Source organism: Calypte anna, chromosome 1, assembly GCF_003957555.1.
Source record: "Calypte anna isolate BGI_N300 chromosome 1, bCalAnn1_v1.p, whole genome shotgun sequence".
In the NCBI taxonomy this organism is placed as follows: Eukaryota; Metazoa; Chordata; class Aves; order Apodiformes; family Trochilidae; genus Calypte; species Calypte anna.
This window is the reverse complement of record NC_044244.1, coordinates 126,252,777-126,268,190: the sequence shown is the minus strand read 5'-3', so window position 1 is coordinate 126,268,190 and position 15,414 is coordinate 126,252,777. Positions and strand designations below refer to the sequence as shown.

Sequence of the window (15,414 nt, the reverse complement as noted above, 5' to 3'; positions counted from 1 at the left end):
ATGCATTTAGCAAAAGGCATATGATTATTTTTCTTTTCATTTCAATAATATTTTTTTGGTGATTTTTGACTTGTCTGTGTAGCAGACAACAAGGTAATGATTCACAGAACTTCATGGAAAATATATTGAAAACTGAGCCAAAGAAATACCTGCCTCTGAGCAGTAAGCTTCCCTTCTGTAAATTTTTATTCTGACATTTAATTTAAAATCAGGTCTGATTTAGCCTGAAAGATTATTAATAAAACCATGACATATTTCATGTGATAGAGATTTCTGAAGTCAAGCTGTTATTTTCAGCTAAGCTTATTCTCAAGCCCAAGAAAGAACCATGCAGCCCCTCACTTCATGCTGAGAAAGCAATAAAGGAAAAAGCAGGAGCATCTTGACTTTTAAAGCAGACTATATTGAGAAACACCATTTACTTATTAATTCAAGTATGATGCAGGTAGGTTTCAAAATTACTTTAAAAAATGCACTAAGGTTTTCTTAAAGCTATTGATACACACGTAGCCACACCAACTCAGTCCCTGCAGAAACCTGTGTCAGACCACAGCAGTCATCGTGTGTTGCCAAAGGGTTATGGCCTGAGCTGGCATTTAACGAGATAACTGGGTTCCCTAACCACTAATAATAAATAGTTTGATCAGTAAGTTCATTGCTAGCCATGTCTGTCAAGGTGCTCATGTGTCTTTCTCTTATTCAAGATCCCTTCAGGTCTTTTCATTCCCAGCATGGCTGTTGGAGCCATGGCTGGCAGGATGGTTGGGATAGGAGTGGAACAGCTTGCGTATCACCATCACGACTGGATCATCTTCAGGAACTGGTGCAGACCTGGGGCAGACTGTGTCACACCAGGACTTTATGCCATGGTGGGAGCAGCAGCTTGCTTGGGTACAGTACCTGCTGATCATTGCTTTGTGCATGGGAAACACTGATGTTTGGTGACATACAAGTTGTTAATAAGGTTTTTGTGTCTGTGGTAGGTGCTGTGCTGGTATTTATGGAATAATAATTGTGATGGGCTAAAGCATGCTTCCTTAAATGGTCTCTTCAACAAAAGAGTCTTGCAGTCACCAATGCCTACTCTTTTTAATCTGCCAATAAGTATGCAGAAGGAAACAAAAAATTAAAGTTGCATGTTTCCAAGAAGGAGTGGGTTTTGATTTGGTTTTTTTTTGGTTTTTTGTTTGGTTTGGTTTTTGGGTTTTTTTGTTTGGTTTGTTTGTTTGTTTGTTTTTGGTTTGGTTTTGGTTGGTTTGGTTTTTTGTGGGTGTTGGTGTGGGTGTTCGGGGTTTTTTTACGTCATGAAATCCCCTGCAGCTGAACTAATTCTATTTCCTACTTTAGACTGTGCTCTTTATCAGTGCAGGGAAGAAACTTCCCAGTTCTGGCCAAATTGTAAGCTACACGGAGATAAGTATTCCGAGGCTTATTTTGGCTGTGTGTTACACTATGGTCAACTGGGCTCTCTTTCATTTTTTGTTTTGACCGTAAGGCAAGTATCTGATTACATTAAATCAATAGGATTTATTGGATATAACAGGAATGTTCTGTTAACTATTAAAGCAAGATCACTGAATAATACCTCAAATATCAAATTTCTCATCATAGATGCAATGGGAATGTTACAAGTATGCCATCTGAACATGTTTTTGCCTGATCAAGTGTTTCTCCTTCTGTATTTGTAGATATACCTCTTTCTGTTGTTGTTGTTGATACCATCATTTGATGATTTAATAGTAGTGGAGAGGCATAACAGATGACTAATGTAATTGGGTAGATTTGAAATGAAAGACATACTCGTGGAATAGCTTGAAAAGTTTCAGTTTTGGAGTCTCATATTAGCAAAGTAGGATCATTTGTGTGATTAGTTACAGAGGATGGAAGGATGGGATTTGCTTGTCTAAATTTAAGGCCTATAATGTGCAGGTTCACTGAGCTAGCTGTGTTGTACCCTTTGCGGTAAAAATAGAAAAATGAGATACTGGAAAGAATAGTCTCATCTGGCAACAGACATTTAAACCCAAGTGAATTTGGCCTCAAAAGTGTCTTGTTTTTTCCAGAGATTGTAAAGGCAATGTGAATCACCTCTTTGGATGTGAACACCTAGAGCAGTGTAGACACATTAAAATAGCAAGGATGAATCTTACTGTCAAAAAGAGCGAAGCACTTCCTTTTGGCCATAAATAATCTTAATGTTCATAAAAGAAATGATACACAAAAATTCTGCTCTGATATTCCAGTTAATCTGCTAGTCAGCAATCACTTCTTCCTTTAAAATGTCCAAATGGAGGTGCAGTAATTTTTACAGTATGGTGAGGCATAAAACAGAATGATCACTACTCATTCTTAAGCCCAAGACCTGTCTGGCTTAGAGTAAGAGGTATAGAATAAGTTTTAAATGATCCTTACTCTGGTATCTGTTCTCAGCTTTCCAGAGTCAGAAGTTTAAGGCATTCCTCAGATGGAAGTTATATCCGGATCATCGTGTTGAATAATCAACAATTAAATTTTCCCATATGCTGCCAGATTAAAAGCATCTTTTAATGACCTGTTTCTGATTTCCCTCATCTAAAATGGTGCTGTATTTTGAGGCTTAAAAATAGAAGATTTATTACATTTACCTTTTGAACAGAGGCAAAGAAATGTTACCTAATAATTCAGTGAAACATACACACTTGTCTGCTGTCATGTGATTATTTTTATCCTTTAACATAAACTGAAGGACAAAGGAGCTTGCTTATGAAATTAATACAGACCGACTAGATTGAAAACTACAGCTACAACCCTCTCTGTGGCTACATGCCTAGATGGCCTCAAACCAAGTTGTATACAGTTCAAACTGTATGTTATACTGATGTCAAAAGCTAGGGTTTTACCTGTAACATAGCTCTTGCAGTGGCACTAGACTACCTTTCCATAGCATTTTGTAACCATGCTCTGTCCCAAGATAATGCTTAGGTTTCTCTTCAGTGTGAATGTGAGAGTTAAAGCCATGTGAAGGCCAGCTCTCAATGCTCCTGTTTATCCCAGTCATGGTTACTTAACTGATTCTTGGAGTCATTTTAGAGGTCTAATGACAGGATTCAGTATTAGTTTCTCAAGTATCCAGTATAGCTTATTTTTTGGCATGCTTTCTGGTGTGATGGCTCAGTGTTTTAGCATGCGTTATTTGCTTTTCAGATTCACTAACAAAGATGCTAGCATCTTTGGCTTAAGCAAGTTCACTCGATCTCTTTGATGAAAATCGCAGTAAATTAAAAATCCCTTCAGTCAAATAAACCCCAAAATACTTCACAAAATATAAGGGCAAGATACTCAGCAAAATAATCTCAGATTTTTTTTGAGTTCAAGACTCAACAATATAAATGAGTAATGCTTAGTATGTATATTTCAAGAGCACCGAGGGAAACTTGACTGCTTTCCTTGTTGGCAGGTGGTGTGACACGAATGACAGTCTCGCTGGTGGTCATTATGTTTGAGCTAACTGGAGGCCTGGAGTACATTGTGCCTCTTATGGCTGCAGCAGTCACAAGCAAGTGGGTGGCAGATGCCTTTGGGAAAGAAGGGATCTATGAAGCTCACATTCATCTGAACGGCTACCCATTTCTGGATGTCAAGGATGAATTTACCCACCGAACCCTGGCCACTGACGTCATGAGACCAAGGCGTGGTGAAGCTCCTCTCTCTGTTCTGACACAGGACAGCATGACAGTGGAGGACGTGGAGACACTAATCAAGGAGACTGACTACAATGGATTTCCTGTAGTGGTTTCAAAAGACTCGGAGAGACTTATTGGATTTGCACAGAGACGAGAGCTGATCCTTGCAATAAGTGAGTAAAGTATCAGAGAATGCAAGTTTGATTTGGAAAGGTTAGGATGTTACTGGTGATGTACACCTTGAAGAATGGATAAATAAGAACCACACCTAACTTCTTTCCCAAGTCTATTTTTTCTAGTTGCTAGGACCCATACCTGGAAGTTTTTCTGTTGTAGAATACCACCTGGTCCACTTTTCATAGAATCATAGAATCACAGAATTGGCTGGGTTGGAAGGGACCTCAGAGATCATCAAGTCCAACCCTTGATCCACTACCGCTGCAGTTACCAGACCATGGCACTGAGTGCCACACTTTTGGGGGCTTGACTTTTGGGGGCTTAATTTTGTCATCACTCACAATAGTACAATACAATCCTACTACAGAAAACAGAAGCAAACCCATCTCATGTGTCCAGAAGTTTTGTCAGAACCAGATGAAAAGCCTCTGCAGTCCTGACCTTCCTGTAGTATCCATGGGCCACCAGCAGCAGCTGGGGCAGCCATGAACCTTTGTCACCCTGGGAGGAAGTGAAAGTCCCTGTCCTTCTTTCTGTTGCATTTTGTCAGTGTTTCCTGCATGCCAGCCTTTTCCACTAAGGGTACAAATCTTTCCAGTGGAGGATGCTGTTTGGTAGAGATGGCTGTTCTGTCAAGCACCCAATGGAAAGCTGGATAGGTGGGGGTTGGAAAGATATTTAAATAATATAAATATATATATATATATAGGAAAGATATTGAATGAAAGCAAGTGTTCCCACCTTCCCACACCCAGGGCGTCCAGAACGGCAGAGATCTGTGAGCCTGGCAAATCATCCCCATGGTCTGCTCCCAATCCTGACAGTCCTGACAGCCTGCTGGGTAGGCAGACAGGCTGCTGGCTGGGCATGGTTGCCTTATACTATCTGGGGGAGTGGAATGTCTGGCACATCCAAATCTCCTTGACATGAGATTATTCCTCTCTGCATGGGCCTGTTTCATCCCATCCCTCTGCTTAAGGCACATTTAAAAAGATGTTGTCTCAGATGCAAACTCCTATATTCTTCAGAAAAGAAAATCCTCTTTTAGAGGACCACTTTCCTGCTCACTTCTCACAAAGATGAAATGAAATTTGAAGTAACAGTGCTCTTTAAAGCATGGGGGGTTTAATGCATTTTTTGTTTGCTTCTTTATTTGTTTTTTAATATTTTTTTCTCATCTAATCATTCTAAGCGATTAGACCTACAATTTGCATTAATTTTTAAGAACACTCAGCTGTTGATTTCCTCATCATACTATAGCATAAAGTCACCAATACTGCATCAATACTACATGCAGAGAAAGAAAACGAGTAACAGAGCCCAGTTTTCTCTCCTTAAAATGTAGTGCAGAATTCTCTTTATCAAGAAATTATTTCTCATTTTTTCCCTTCTGTGGTGTAAGTTGTCATTTCAGTTAGAGTGTCATTTCAAAGGAGTGTGGGAATCTTAACTTTTTCATTAGAAACCCACTATCACTGGTTGCTCCTTCCTCCCTACTCCAAGAACAAAACTCTATGAAGTCATAATCCTCTACATACCAATCTCAGTGTAAGAGGATTTTAAAGACACTGAGAAGAAGTCCAAGGCTGCTACCCCTTTCAAAAAACTGATTTTCTCAGAGGGCTAATCTTCCTTTAGTGGTAACAAAAGATGCCTTGTATAGCCAAGTTTGGAAAGTATGTGTCTGAAGTTTCACCAAATGTGTAAATGCCAAGAGCTGATTCTATTTATAAAATAGTTCATATTTTATCTTGGTTTTGCTAATGATTTTCAGATGTCTTCTGCACTCCCCAGTGAGAAGTAAAAGACCTTAATTAGATGTAGTTAGCCTACTATGTGTCTAGCTTTTACACTGTCTGTGCCATGTCATGGCTGTAACACTTGATGCCATCCTAACTTTAGAGTCTTTGGCATCTCTCTTGCAGGGAGGTATGTCAGTGGGAAAAACTGCATGGAGTGAAGATGCAGAGCCTTCACTTCAAAAGCAGAAAGATCAGATACGGTCCTAAGCAAATCCTTAGTTCGAGGAACTAAGTCTTGGTTCAGATTATAAATGTCAACATGGCTGAATGGGCTTGCTAGGAGATGTGTGAAAATGTCCAGCTATGCACTGATAACAAAGAAATCAATTACAAATAAACTCAAAATGTTTTCCTGTTCAACAACTCTTTCTTTGGCATTCACATTTTCCAGAGGTAAAAATGCCATTTTCTGATCAGCTTTAATTAAGAACATCTTTCATAGGATCTGATGCAGAACTGAGATTTAAAATCAGAATCTTCTCTGCATAGACATGCTTTTCTAAAATCCTTGGCTGTCAGGGACCTTTGGTGACCCTTTTTGTCAGGTTAATTTTTTTTTTCTCTATCTTTTTTTTCCTCTCATCTCAGCTCCTGATGTCATTCCGTGTTTAGTCATGATAAATGGTTAATATTTCCACTATGGTTTGTGTCTTTGTGACTTAAAATCTGGATTTGGTTTCACTTTTCCAAATGATACAGTATATGGTTCCAGTATAGGGCGAGCAAAACACTGGTTTTGTACTATGATAGCAACTTTGTGTTAGCTGATCCTCTTTCACTGAAGGCCAGAGCTGCTTTGCATTTGTTGTAGAAGTTGTCACTGCTCATCCACTACCATAGAGTAGTTAATGTGTTGCAAACCTTCAACTCAGCGTGCTTCATAGTTGTGCTCATGGAGCCATACACTAATTCTCCTTTAAACCATAAAATTACTTGCCAAGAGGTAAACATCACACACGGTGAAGTATCTTTTATTCTCTTGTTCAGGTCTGTACCTCCTGCTCAGGCTGAGAGCATCCAGAGATTCTGGAATTTTGCCTGGGAACAGTACAAGCCCCTAAATATGGACTGCTGTAGCCAGGGAATGAGGTCCTCTAAGGAGCAGAGTTAGGCCCATACCAGTATCTCTTCTTTTACTGCATGTGGACTGCAGAATGCTTCCTCCAGTTTGAGCTGGATTTAGTGCCTCCATATGATAACACTTTGCACTATGTAGATATATGCTGTCAACTGTGAAGCTTCAGCTTCTTTCTCTGGCCCAATAAATTGTTTATCAGCAGTGTGGTGGCCCAGGGAATACTCTGGGGATGTACTTCAGTTCCCTCACCCAATAGACTTCTTGGATCAATGCAATAGCTGCTAGGTCCTGCATCAAAAAGGAGTTCTCTCACAGCTCTGTGCCTTGTGATTTACCCCTCCATAATTTCTTTTTCACTAAGTGAAGCACTAAGCATCCAGTCCCTGCAGAGAGCATGGCAATGCCACTTCCACTTGCTCAGAAGCACCTTGAGGACAGTTGTGCCCTTCTACTGCTCCGTGTTGAGCAGGTAGGGAGGTTGAGTGTTCAGAGTCACCCTTTGGGAATAGGTGTCTACACTGTAGATGGCACCTATTTTACAGCCTAATGGAGAGGAGTAATTGACCCCATAAAGCACTTCTTAACTTTGGCCAGCTTCAGAGGTATCATACAAAAGGCAATCTTGGATGCAAGCCAGGTGGCCTATATAATGTACTTCTCCCAGTGTGGAGGTGGGAGCACAACATAGTTAATACAGGCTGTGAACTGGGATCTCCTGAATTGAGTGGCTGTTCTGCATTTGGAGGAACTAATTGACTCTCAAGCTATAGAAAGAGCCTTCTGCACAGATTACTCTGTAAAACCAGACATCATCATCCACTTTCTTTGCTCTTTCTGTTAAGCTATTTCTGTGTTTCTGATCCACTGACTGCAAAAACGATCTGTTCTTCTGTTTTACCTTTACTCTAACTTCCCCATCCAGCAAGACTGCAGGCAAAGTCCATCATTTTTTCTATTTTGCTCAGTGGTACTACATCATTCAAATTTCTCAAGAGGGATGCTCGACTTTGAGGAGTGAAGTCATGGATTCAGCTAATCACTGTTGCCCAGGGTCATTGCTGCCTTGGGAACAGCAACATGGCAACTGAAATGCTGGGGCCTATTGCTTTGGGTGCAGCTTTGGGAAGGAAATACCTAGCTGTCAAGAGTTTTTATCAAAGGGTGGGAGTTAGCTTCAGTTTGATTAATGTTACCTCTTACCACAGATCATATATCAAAGAGCTATGCAGGCATGTTCACACTTGAAATTGGATGTATGAATCAAACCAAGATGAGACAAATTCAGTATCATTCCTTTAACTTGCAATAGGTCTTGTAGTATGTGGGGTGAGAAGGTTGAAATTCATATACTGTACTGATATTAGGTTTGAGCCAGCACTCCTCCAGTTCCAGAAATATTACAAGACAATGATCATTAAAGGAAAAAAAAATGCAGCTGGAACATGTTGGAAACCATTACTGTCTACACATTACAAGTCACAGAAGCAGGTTTATGCACTTTGATTTATGGCAATGAGTTCCAAGAATATATACATACACTTTGAGTATGTCTGACTTGCTATACCACTCAAGAGCAGGAGCAACCTATATTAATCAAAGATAATAATTCTAGCCACTTCCAAGAATTTATACCAAAAAGAAGAAAGAGTTAGATCCTCAGAGCCAAACATGATATGCTTATTCTGGGGAGAGAGAAGTTGTCTATCATTTGGAAATCCAAACACTACAAAGTAAATAAACCACTCCAATGCTAAGAATACTTGTTGAAGCATACTTTAAAAAGGCTTATACTGATCATGTAAAGTCCAGCTGTAGAATAAAGTTCACTTCATAGTTTGATCAAATGAATGATGGCTTCTGAAAGAAGTCAAATATGCACTTTTGAAAAAAAATGTATCAAACTCATTTACTGCTATATATTGTTCCTCCCTTTCCTGTTTTCCTTTAAACAGGATGCTAGTTTGTTCTGCCCTTTCAAAATCTAGATATGAAAACTCTATTTAAGGCATTAAGTACAAACTCACAAAATTCACCCTGCATGTCAGAGGGGTGTGCTGGTATAGAACAACACCCACACCAACCTCAGATTCTTGGAATGTGAATTTATCTTTCCTTAGCTTTGTGTTCATAAATCTGTTCACCATGCCCAGATTTTCTGTGTCAAAGGCTTTACTGAACTCCACATAGACAAAGTAAAGGCTTCAGTAAAATCTTTGACAGTTTCCCCCATAACATCCTCATGGAAAAGCTGGCTGCTCATGGCTTGGATGGGCATATAATCTAATGGGTTAAACACTGGCTGTATGTCCGGGCCCAAAGAATTGTGATCAATGGAGTTAAATCCAGTTGGTGGCTCAGTTATGAGTGATGTCCCCCAGGGCTCAGTGCTGGGGCCACTCCTATTTAACATTTTTATTAATGATCTTCATGAGGGGATTGAATACACCCTCAGTAAGTCTGGAGAGAACACCAAGCTGGGAGGCAGTGTCCATCTGCTGGGTGGTAGAAAGGCTTTACAGAGGGACCTGGACAGACTGGATCATTGGGCTGAGACCAACTGTATGAAATTCAATCAGGCCAAGTGTCGAGTCCTGCATTTTGGTCACAAGAACCCCAGGCTATGCTACAGACTTGGAAAATGGTTGGAAAACTGCCTGGCAGAAAAGTCTTGGTGTATTGGTTGACAGTCGGCTGAATATGAGCCAGCAATGTGCCCAGGTGGCCCAGAAGTCCAATGGCATTCTGGCTTTTGCCACAAATTGTGTGACTGGCAGGACTAAGGAAGTGATCCTGCCTCACCTCAAGTACTGAGGCCATACCTCAAGTACTGCGTTCAGTTTGGGCACCTCAATACAAAAAGGCCACTGAGGTGTTGGAGCAAGTCCAAAGAAGGGCAACAAAACTAGGGAAGGGTTTGAAAAACATCCCCTATGAGGAGTGACTGAGGGTGTTGGGGCTGTTTAGTCTGGGGAAAAGGAGGCTGAGGGGAGACCTCATAATACTTTACAAATACCTGAAAGGAGGTTGTAGTGAGAGTGGTGTTGGTCTTTTCTCACTGGTGACAGGTGACAGGACAGGGGGAAATGGCTTCAAGTTGCATCAGGGGAGGTTTAGGTTGGATATCAGGAGAAACTTCTTTACAGAAAGGGTTGTTAAGCACTGGAACAGGCTCCCCGTAGAGGTGGTTGAGTCTCCGTCTTTGAATGTATTTAAAAATCATCTGGATGTGGTGTCTGGGGATATGGTTTAGTGGTGGGTCATCAGAAATAGTGTAATAGGGTTGGGATGAGGCTGGACTTGATCATCTTGAGGGTCTTTTTCAGCCAGAGCAATTCTATGATTTTGTGATTTGCCCTACTCCACTGAGAAGTCTGAGAACATTCTACTCTGAGCCATACTCTCCAAAGGGTTTTTTTGTTTTGTTTTGTTATCAAACCCAGCTCATTACCTTCATTTCTCTGTTGTACAGAGAACGCAAGACAGCGTCAGGATGGGGTGGTGAGCAACTCCATCGTGTATTTCACTGAAGACCCCCCAGAGCTGCCCCCCAACAGTCCTCATCCACTGAAACTGAGGCGTATTCTCAACCTGAGCCCTTTCACTGTCACTGACCACACCCCGATGGAGACTGTGGTAGACATTTTCCGGAAACTCGGACTGCGGCAGTGTCTGGTCACTCGCAGTGGGTGAGTAGATGCTGAATTAAGCAAGCTTAAGAGAATCTGAGGAGATTTGCTTCAGCATTAACATAAAAGATGTCTTTTCCTGTTCAGAGCCAAGTATAGACAGTAGCTAATTAATCAACACCTCTGAGACAGTCAAGTGACTATTTTGACTTCTATTTGTGAATGGAAGAATGAGGGAAGCTCACCCCATGTTTCTCCAGGGCAGCAAAAGAAGTCAGACACAGAACTAAAATGGCCCTTGCCAGGCATCATGTTTCATTCGGTTCTCCTGAATCCTTAGGGTATTGTCATTTCGATAAGGTAAACATAAATACAAAATGAAATGTTCTGACTCCCACTATCACCAAGTTTTCAACAGAGGCAGGTCTGGAAAATAGTACTGTTCACAAAATCTATGTGCCTGTTTCTAGACATTTAGCTAGATTAGATGCTTGAGAAGACTGTGACAGAGAGGTCAGTAGAGGAAAATTAATCTGCTCAGCTTCCTCTAAAGCCAAATGGAAAGGCTTATAAACCAAAAGTCCACAAAAAACAGATGAAGAAGCATAGGCAAACAAGAAATTAGAAGAGTAGAAAGCTTCAGCATGTGCTCTAGAAAACTGCAGGATGTGCACCCTACAGTTCCAATGGGATTTGAGCTATTTCGGGACTATTGCTCATCCCAGAATCAAGTGGTAAGAAGAAACTTTACATCAGGAGAGCAAAACAAGAGCCAGGATTTTCACATGTGGAAGACTAGTATTTCATCTTCTACATAAACCTTTTTTTAATTCACATATATTGTGGCTGTTACTGTCAATACTGTGTCCTCACCATTAAGACAATAAGGATATTATCTGGACACAGATTTAAGTCTTGATTTTAAGTGCTTGCATTTGGAAATTTTGATCTTCAGTTCTAGCACTTAGAAGAAATGAAAAGTGGAAAAACACTGGCATAGTTTAGAAATGCTGGAAATAAAAGCCTTTGAATACCAAGGGTCAGGCAATTTTTTAATCCGGGAGCCATGCATGCTATAGTTCTCATCTTTACACATATACTTTATTTAGGTTTTACATAAATGAGAAATTATCACTCTAATCCGATGGAATTATTCTGTTGGACAGTGAGAGTTTCAGAAAGTCTGTACTTTAGCTTAGTTCATCTATCATAAAATACCAAGCCATATCTCAGGGCACTGGTGCCTTGGTTTTGTGCTATTGGTCCTCTGCAGCCTGAGCCTGAGGAAAATAATGACTGCTATTTATAGTGTCAGTAGCTGTGGCTCCTCATCACTCAGTAATGTTCCCAATGAAAATAAATTAACAACACAAAATATTTTACTTAATGATCATGGCCAGGATAGTAAAAATGCAGAAGGTGAAAATGCTTTTTATAAAAGATAATAATTATGGAATGGATGAGATGGGTAGTGCTATAATACTCACAAAATGTCCCTGCAGCTGAACAGGACAAAAAAAGGGATGATATATGAGATGATTGTTGACCTTTCCTTTCTTTTTCTCTTCCAGGAGGCTGCTAGGTATCATAACTAAAAAGGATGATTGTTGACCTTTCCTTTCTTTTTCTCTTCTAGGAGGCTGCTAGGTATCATAACTAAAAAGGATGTATTAAGACATATGGCTCAAATGGCAAACCAGGACCCTGAATCCATCATGTTTAACTAGACTGGTAAAGGAAGAACTAAGTATCCCCAAAGGAATCCCTTCTAGATTAACACAAAGGCTACGTTTGGTGTTTCATTTGTTTAAAGGGAAAATGTAACGTGTATGAGGAATGGCCCAATATGCCTCTGAGAGGGAGAGTGGATACAGGATGGCACCTATTTAATGAGGAGGGCAGTTTAGAAGCTCTGAGCAGCTGCAGACATCAAGATGTGTCTCCTTAATGAGGCTCCCAACAGCTCAGCTGGAGTGTTGGGGGGTGTAAGTGATGTAGGGCTTAGAGAGAGAGCCAGGGGTGCCAGTGGGATGCATCAGTGTTCACAGTAACTCTTGAGGCAGGTGTGAAGATTAGCAGACACTGTTTATGTACAAGCTATTAACATACAGAAAGATTTGTATTTCAAACTAGAGAGTGTATATGAGTAATGTCAGTTTTTCTTACTGAAATCATGGTTATTTATTTGAGATTGAATTATAACATTTTCACGAGGAACAAAAATAATCATATTTTAAAATGAAAATTTTTGGCATCTTCATGTATTTTTGTAAAAGTTAAGTGAATCAAGACTGGAGTTAAGGGAGCAAGAACACACTTCAACTCACTCCAAAACTGCCCCCTTCTCCCTGCTTTAGTCCTTCGAATTTTATACAATTTAGCATTTTTGTCAATCAGCTTCCCTTTACTGATGTTGAGATGTGACTTATTTGTAAGGATTTATTATTTCTCTATGCAATTCTGCATACAGGTACTGTAATATTTAGTATTAGGGGGTTGCTGTGATAACTGGGAAAAATATAGAAGCCTGTGGAGGAATTTTCAAGGGCACAGAAGGGACATTTGTATCCAGCTTTCATCAAAGTTAGTGACAAGAGACTGAATCCCTCAGCTGTCTCCCCTTAAGTACATGATAATTTATCACAAAGTAATGAAGTTCTATATTGATTCCTGATTCTCCATTTAGTTCACAATTTTCTTTGCATTTGTGTGCACCTGCCAAGAGATTGCTGAAGTCAATTTAACAATCCCATACATTTATTCTGTAGAAGATCTACTCTTTATGCATCTGCCAGTCACAGGGCTGTGGAATCCACAACCCCCAGTCAAAACCTCCAAGTCACTCAGGTAAAAATGCTAATTTTTCCTAAACTCTTGTTCTGGTCTTATGTGAGATGCACAGGGTAAACATTGTCTGTGTTAATATACCAGCACTTTATTGTTATGAGTATCATAAGACCAAACTCTACTCTCAGTAGCACATAATCCACCCTGCCCAGTGTTTGCTTGGTAACTGTAAGCTTAGAGACTGGAAAGAGTTTAAATCCTAACTTAGATGCCCTGAATCCCTTTCAGATCCTCAAGAGACCCTGGAGTCTTCATTTAGGCATCTAAGACTTCTGGTATTTTTGTTCACATTCATACAGACACTGGTAGCTCAAGTCCATTGGGTCCAAATATTCTTTATGGACAGGGATGAGAGCCTGTTGGTTACTCCAGACAGAAGCCAGACTGTTGATCCAACTTGTATGCATTGTGCATGGTTATTGTGTCCCTGAACTCAAGACAACCAGCCAGGTGCACCCTGAGTTAGATGCCCAAAATTACATATCTCAAATTCCTCCTCTTATCTCCAGTGACCCTGCTTCCTTCTGGCATGTATCCCACTGCATTCACACAAAGTATGGCCCAAAGTGTTTAAGTGAAAGAAACGGAAGCAAAGGGATAATTTTAATCTGCTAAGTACTCCATTTAACAATAGTGTTTGCAAGAGACTGACACAAATATATGTAGCTCTGACCAAAGTCCATAAATGTTTCAGTGTATATGTTTTGTTCACTGAACATCTGCAGTACAATGTGTTATTAAAGGGATATTGTTAAAACTATGTAAACTACAGAACTGAGCAACCCTTTCCTTCTGAAAATAGGAAGTACACCACAATATTGTTGTTTCTTTTGTTTTTCTGTGAAGCTATCATCAGTCTAACTCACCAAAACCCACCAAGTCAACAACCAAGCTCATAAACATTGGATACCCTCATTTGAACAGACCTGTGATCCTAAAAATCAGTGCATTCCCACCACTAAACCCAAAATGGGCTTAGTACAAATGTCATTTCATACCCAAAACCAGAATCTAAGGGGTTTAGGCTAAGATAAAAAGGCTGACTTTTGAGGGCAATCTTGCTCTGAAATTAAAACTGAGGGACTGTGTTTCACTTTTCACTTTTATAGCTCTTAATGTCAACACATACATGTTCTTCATCTTCCATACGTATGAAACAGGTGTGTGCACTCTCCCCACTTGACACTAAAATACCTTTTTTGCTCATAAGCCAAGAGAAATAAATTGAGAAGTGAATTTATCTGCTATTTGAAATCAAACTCAAGGCTTCATGTATGTGAGGTAAAAGGAGAGGTCCAAAACCTTCCCTGTTAGCCAAGAAAATTTCAGTCCATGCTGAGTTAGCATGTGGTCCATGGCAGAGCTAACTCTGAAAAGCATTGACAGTACTGAGGGCAATGTTTGCTAACAACCACCAGGATGGTGTGTCAACACTGAAAAAAATTTGTCATTTCCTGAGAAAAAGACACTGAGTCACCTAGCTGAGGTTAAATTTTGCCATGAATATAAACTCACTTGGGTATTGACTTGGGATATCAGCTCAAACCTTACTTAGGCATAGGCATAAATTTGGTGGCTAATTCCCATTAATATCCAGATGCCTGATCCACTAAAACCAACAGTTAGCCCTGGGGTAACTTCTTACCTTAAAACTCATACGAGGAGCCCTCAGGCTTAGAAACAGGATCCATAAAACCAGCATGGTAAGAAGCAACAACAGAAGGAATTGAGATTTGTGCACTTAACTGCTGCTGCAGTTTGATCCTAGGAGTAGCCCCAAAGCAGAAGACAGGTAAATGGAGGCCCAGCTTTTTTCCATCATATGTGTTCCTCTTAAGATGGAATAGTTTCAATATCTCAGGGGTCAAGGAAAAAAAGCTTTGGGTGTTTAACTGTACATGGGTGTCTGGACTACTTGCTTCTTGTTCAAAATACTTTAAACCTCCTTAGAGCAGAGACTGATACCTAGCTCTCCAGCCATAGCTAACTTCAGCTGCTTGGCATTTTCAAGGCTGAGGTGATGCTAGAATGACAAGAAGGGTTTTGAAACTGGACAGGCCTTGCTGATTAGAAAACTTAGCACTTCAGACACTTCCAGAGACAATAATTGGCTGTCTTTCTACTGAGCTTCCTCCATGGTACAGTCTTCATTGCTCTTTTAGTTTGAGTGGCTGCATGGAAAACACTTTTAATATAAATTAATAACACTTTTCTCAGAAAAT

At 40.2% G+C, this 15,414-nt stretch overlaps 1 protein-coding gene across 2 annotated transcripts in view; it reads left to right on the top strand.

Annotated features, from left to right (window-relative positions):
* The window catches only part of CLCN4 (chloride voltage-gated channel 4), a 45,194-nt gene extending 30,566 nt beyond the window's left edge, over positions 1-14,628 (top strand). For both annotated transcript variants that reach the window (XM_030455109.1, XM_008494754.2), the window contains exons 9-12: positions 705-891; positions 3,437-3,835; positions 10,189-10,405; positions 11,982-14,628. In XM_030455109.1, the coding sequence (XP_030310969.1) occupies positions 705-891; positions 3,437-3,835; positions 10,189-10,405; positions 11,982-12,072 (894 nt within the window). In that variant the 3' untranslated portion in view covers positions 12,073-14,628. The remainder of the gene's footprint in view (positions 1-704; positions 892-3,436; positions 3,836-10,188; positions 10,406-11,981) is intronic.
* The last annotated feature ends 786 nt before the right edge of the window (positions 14,629-15,414 follow it).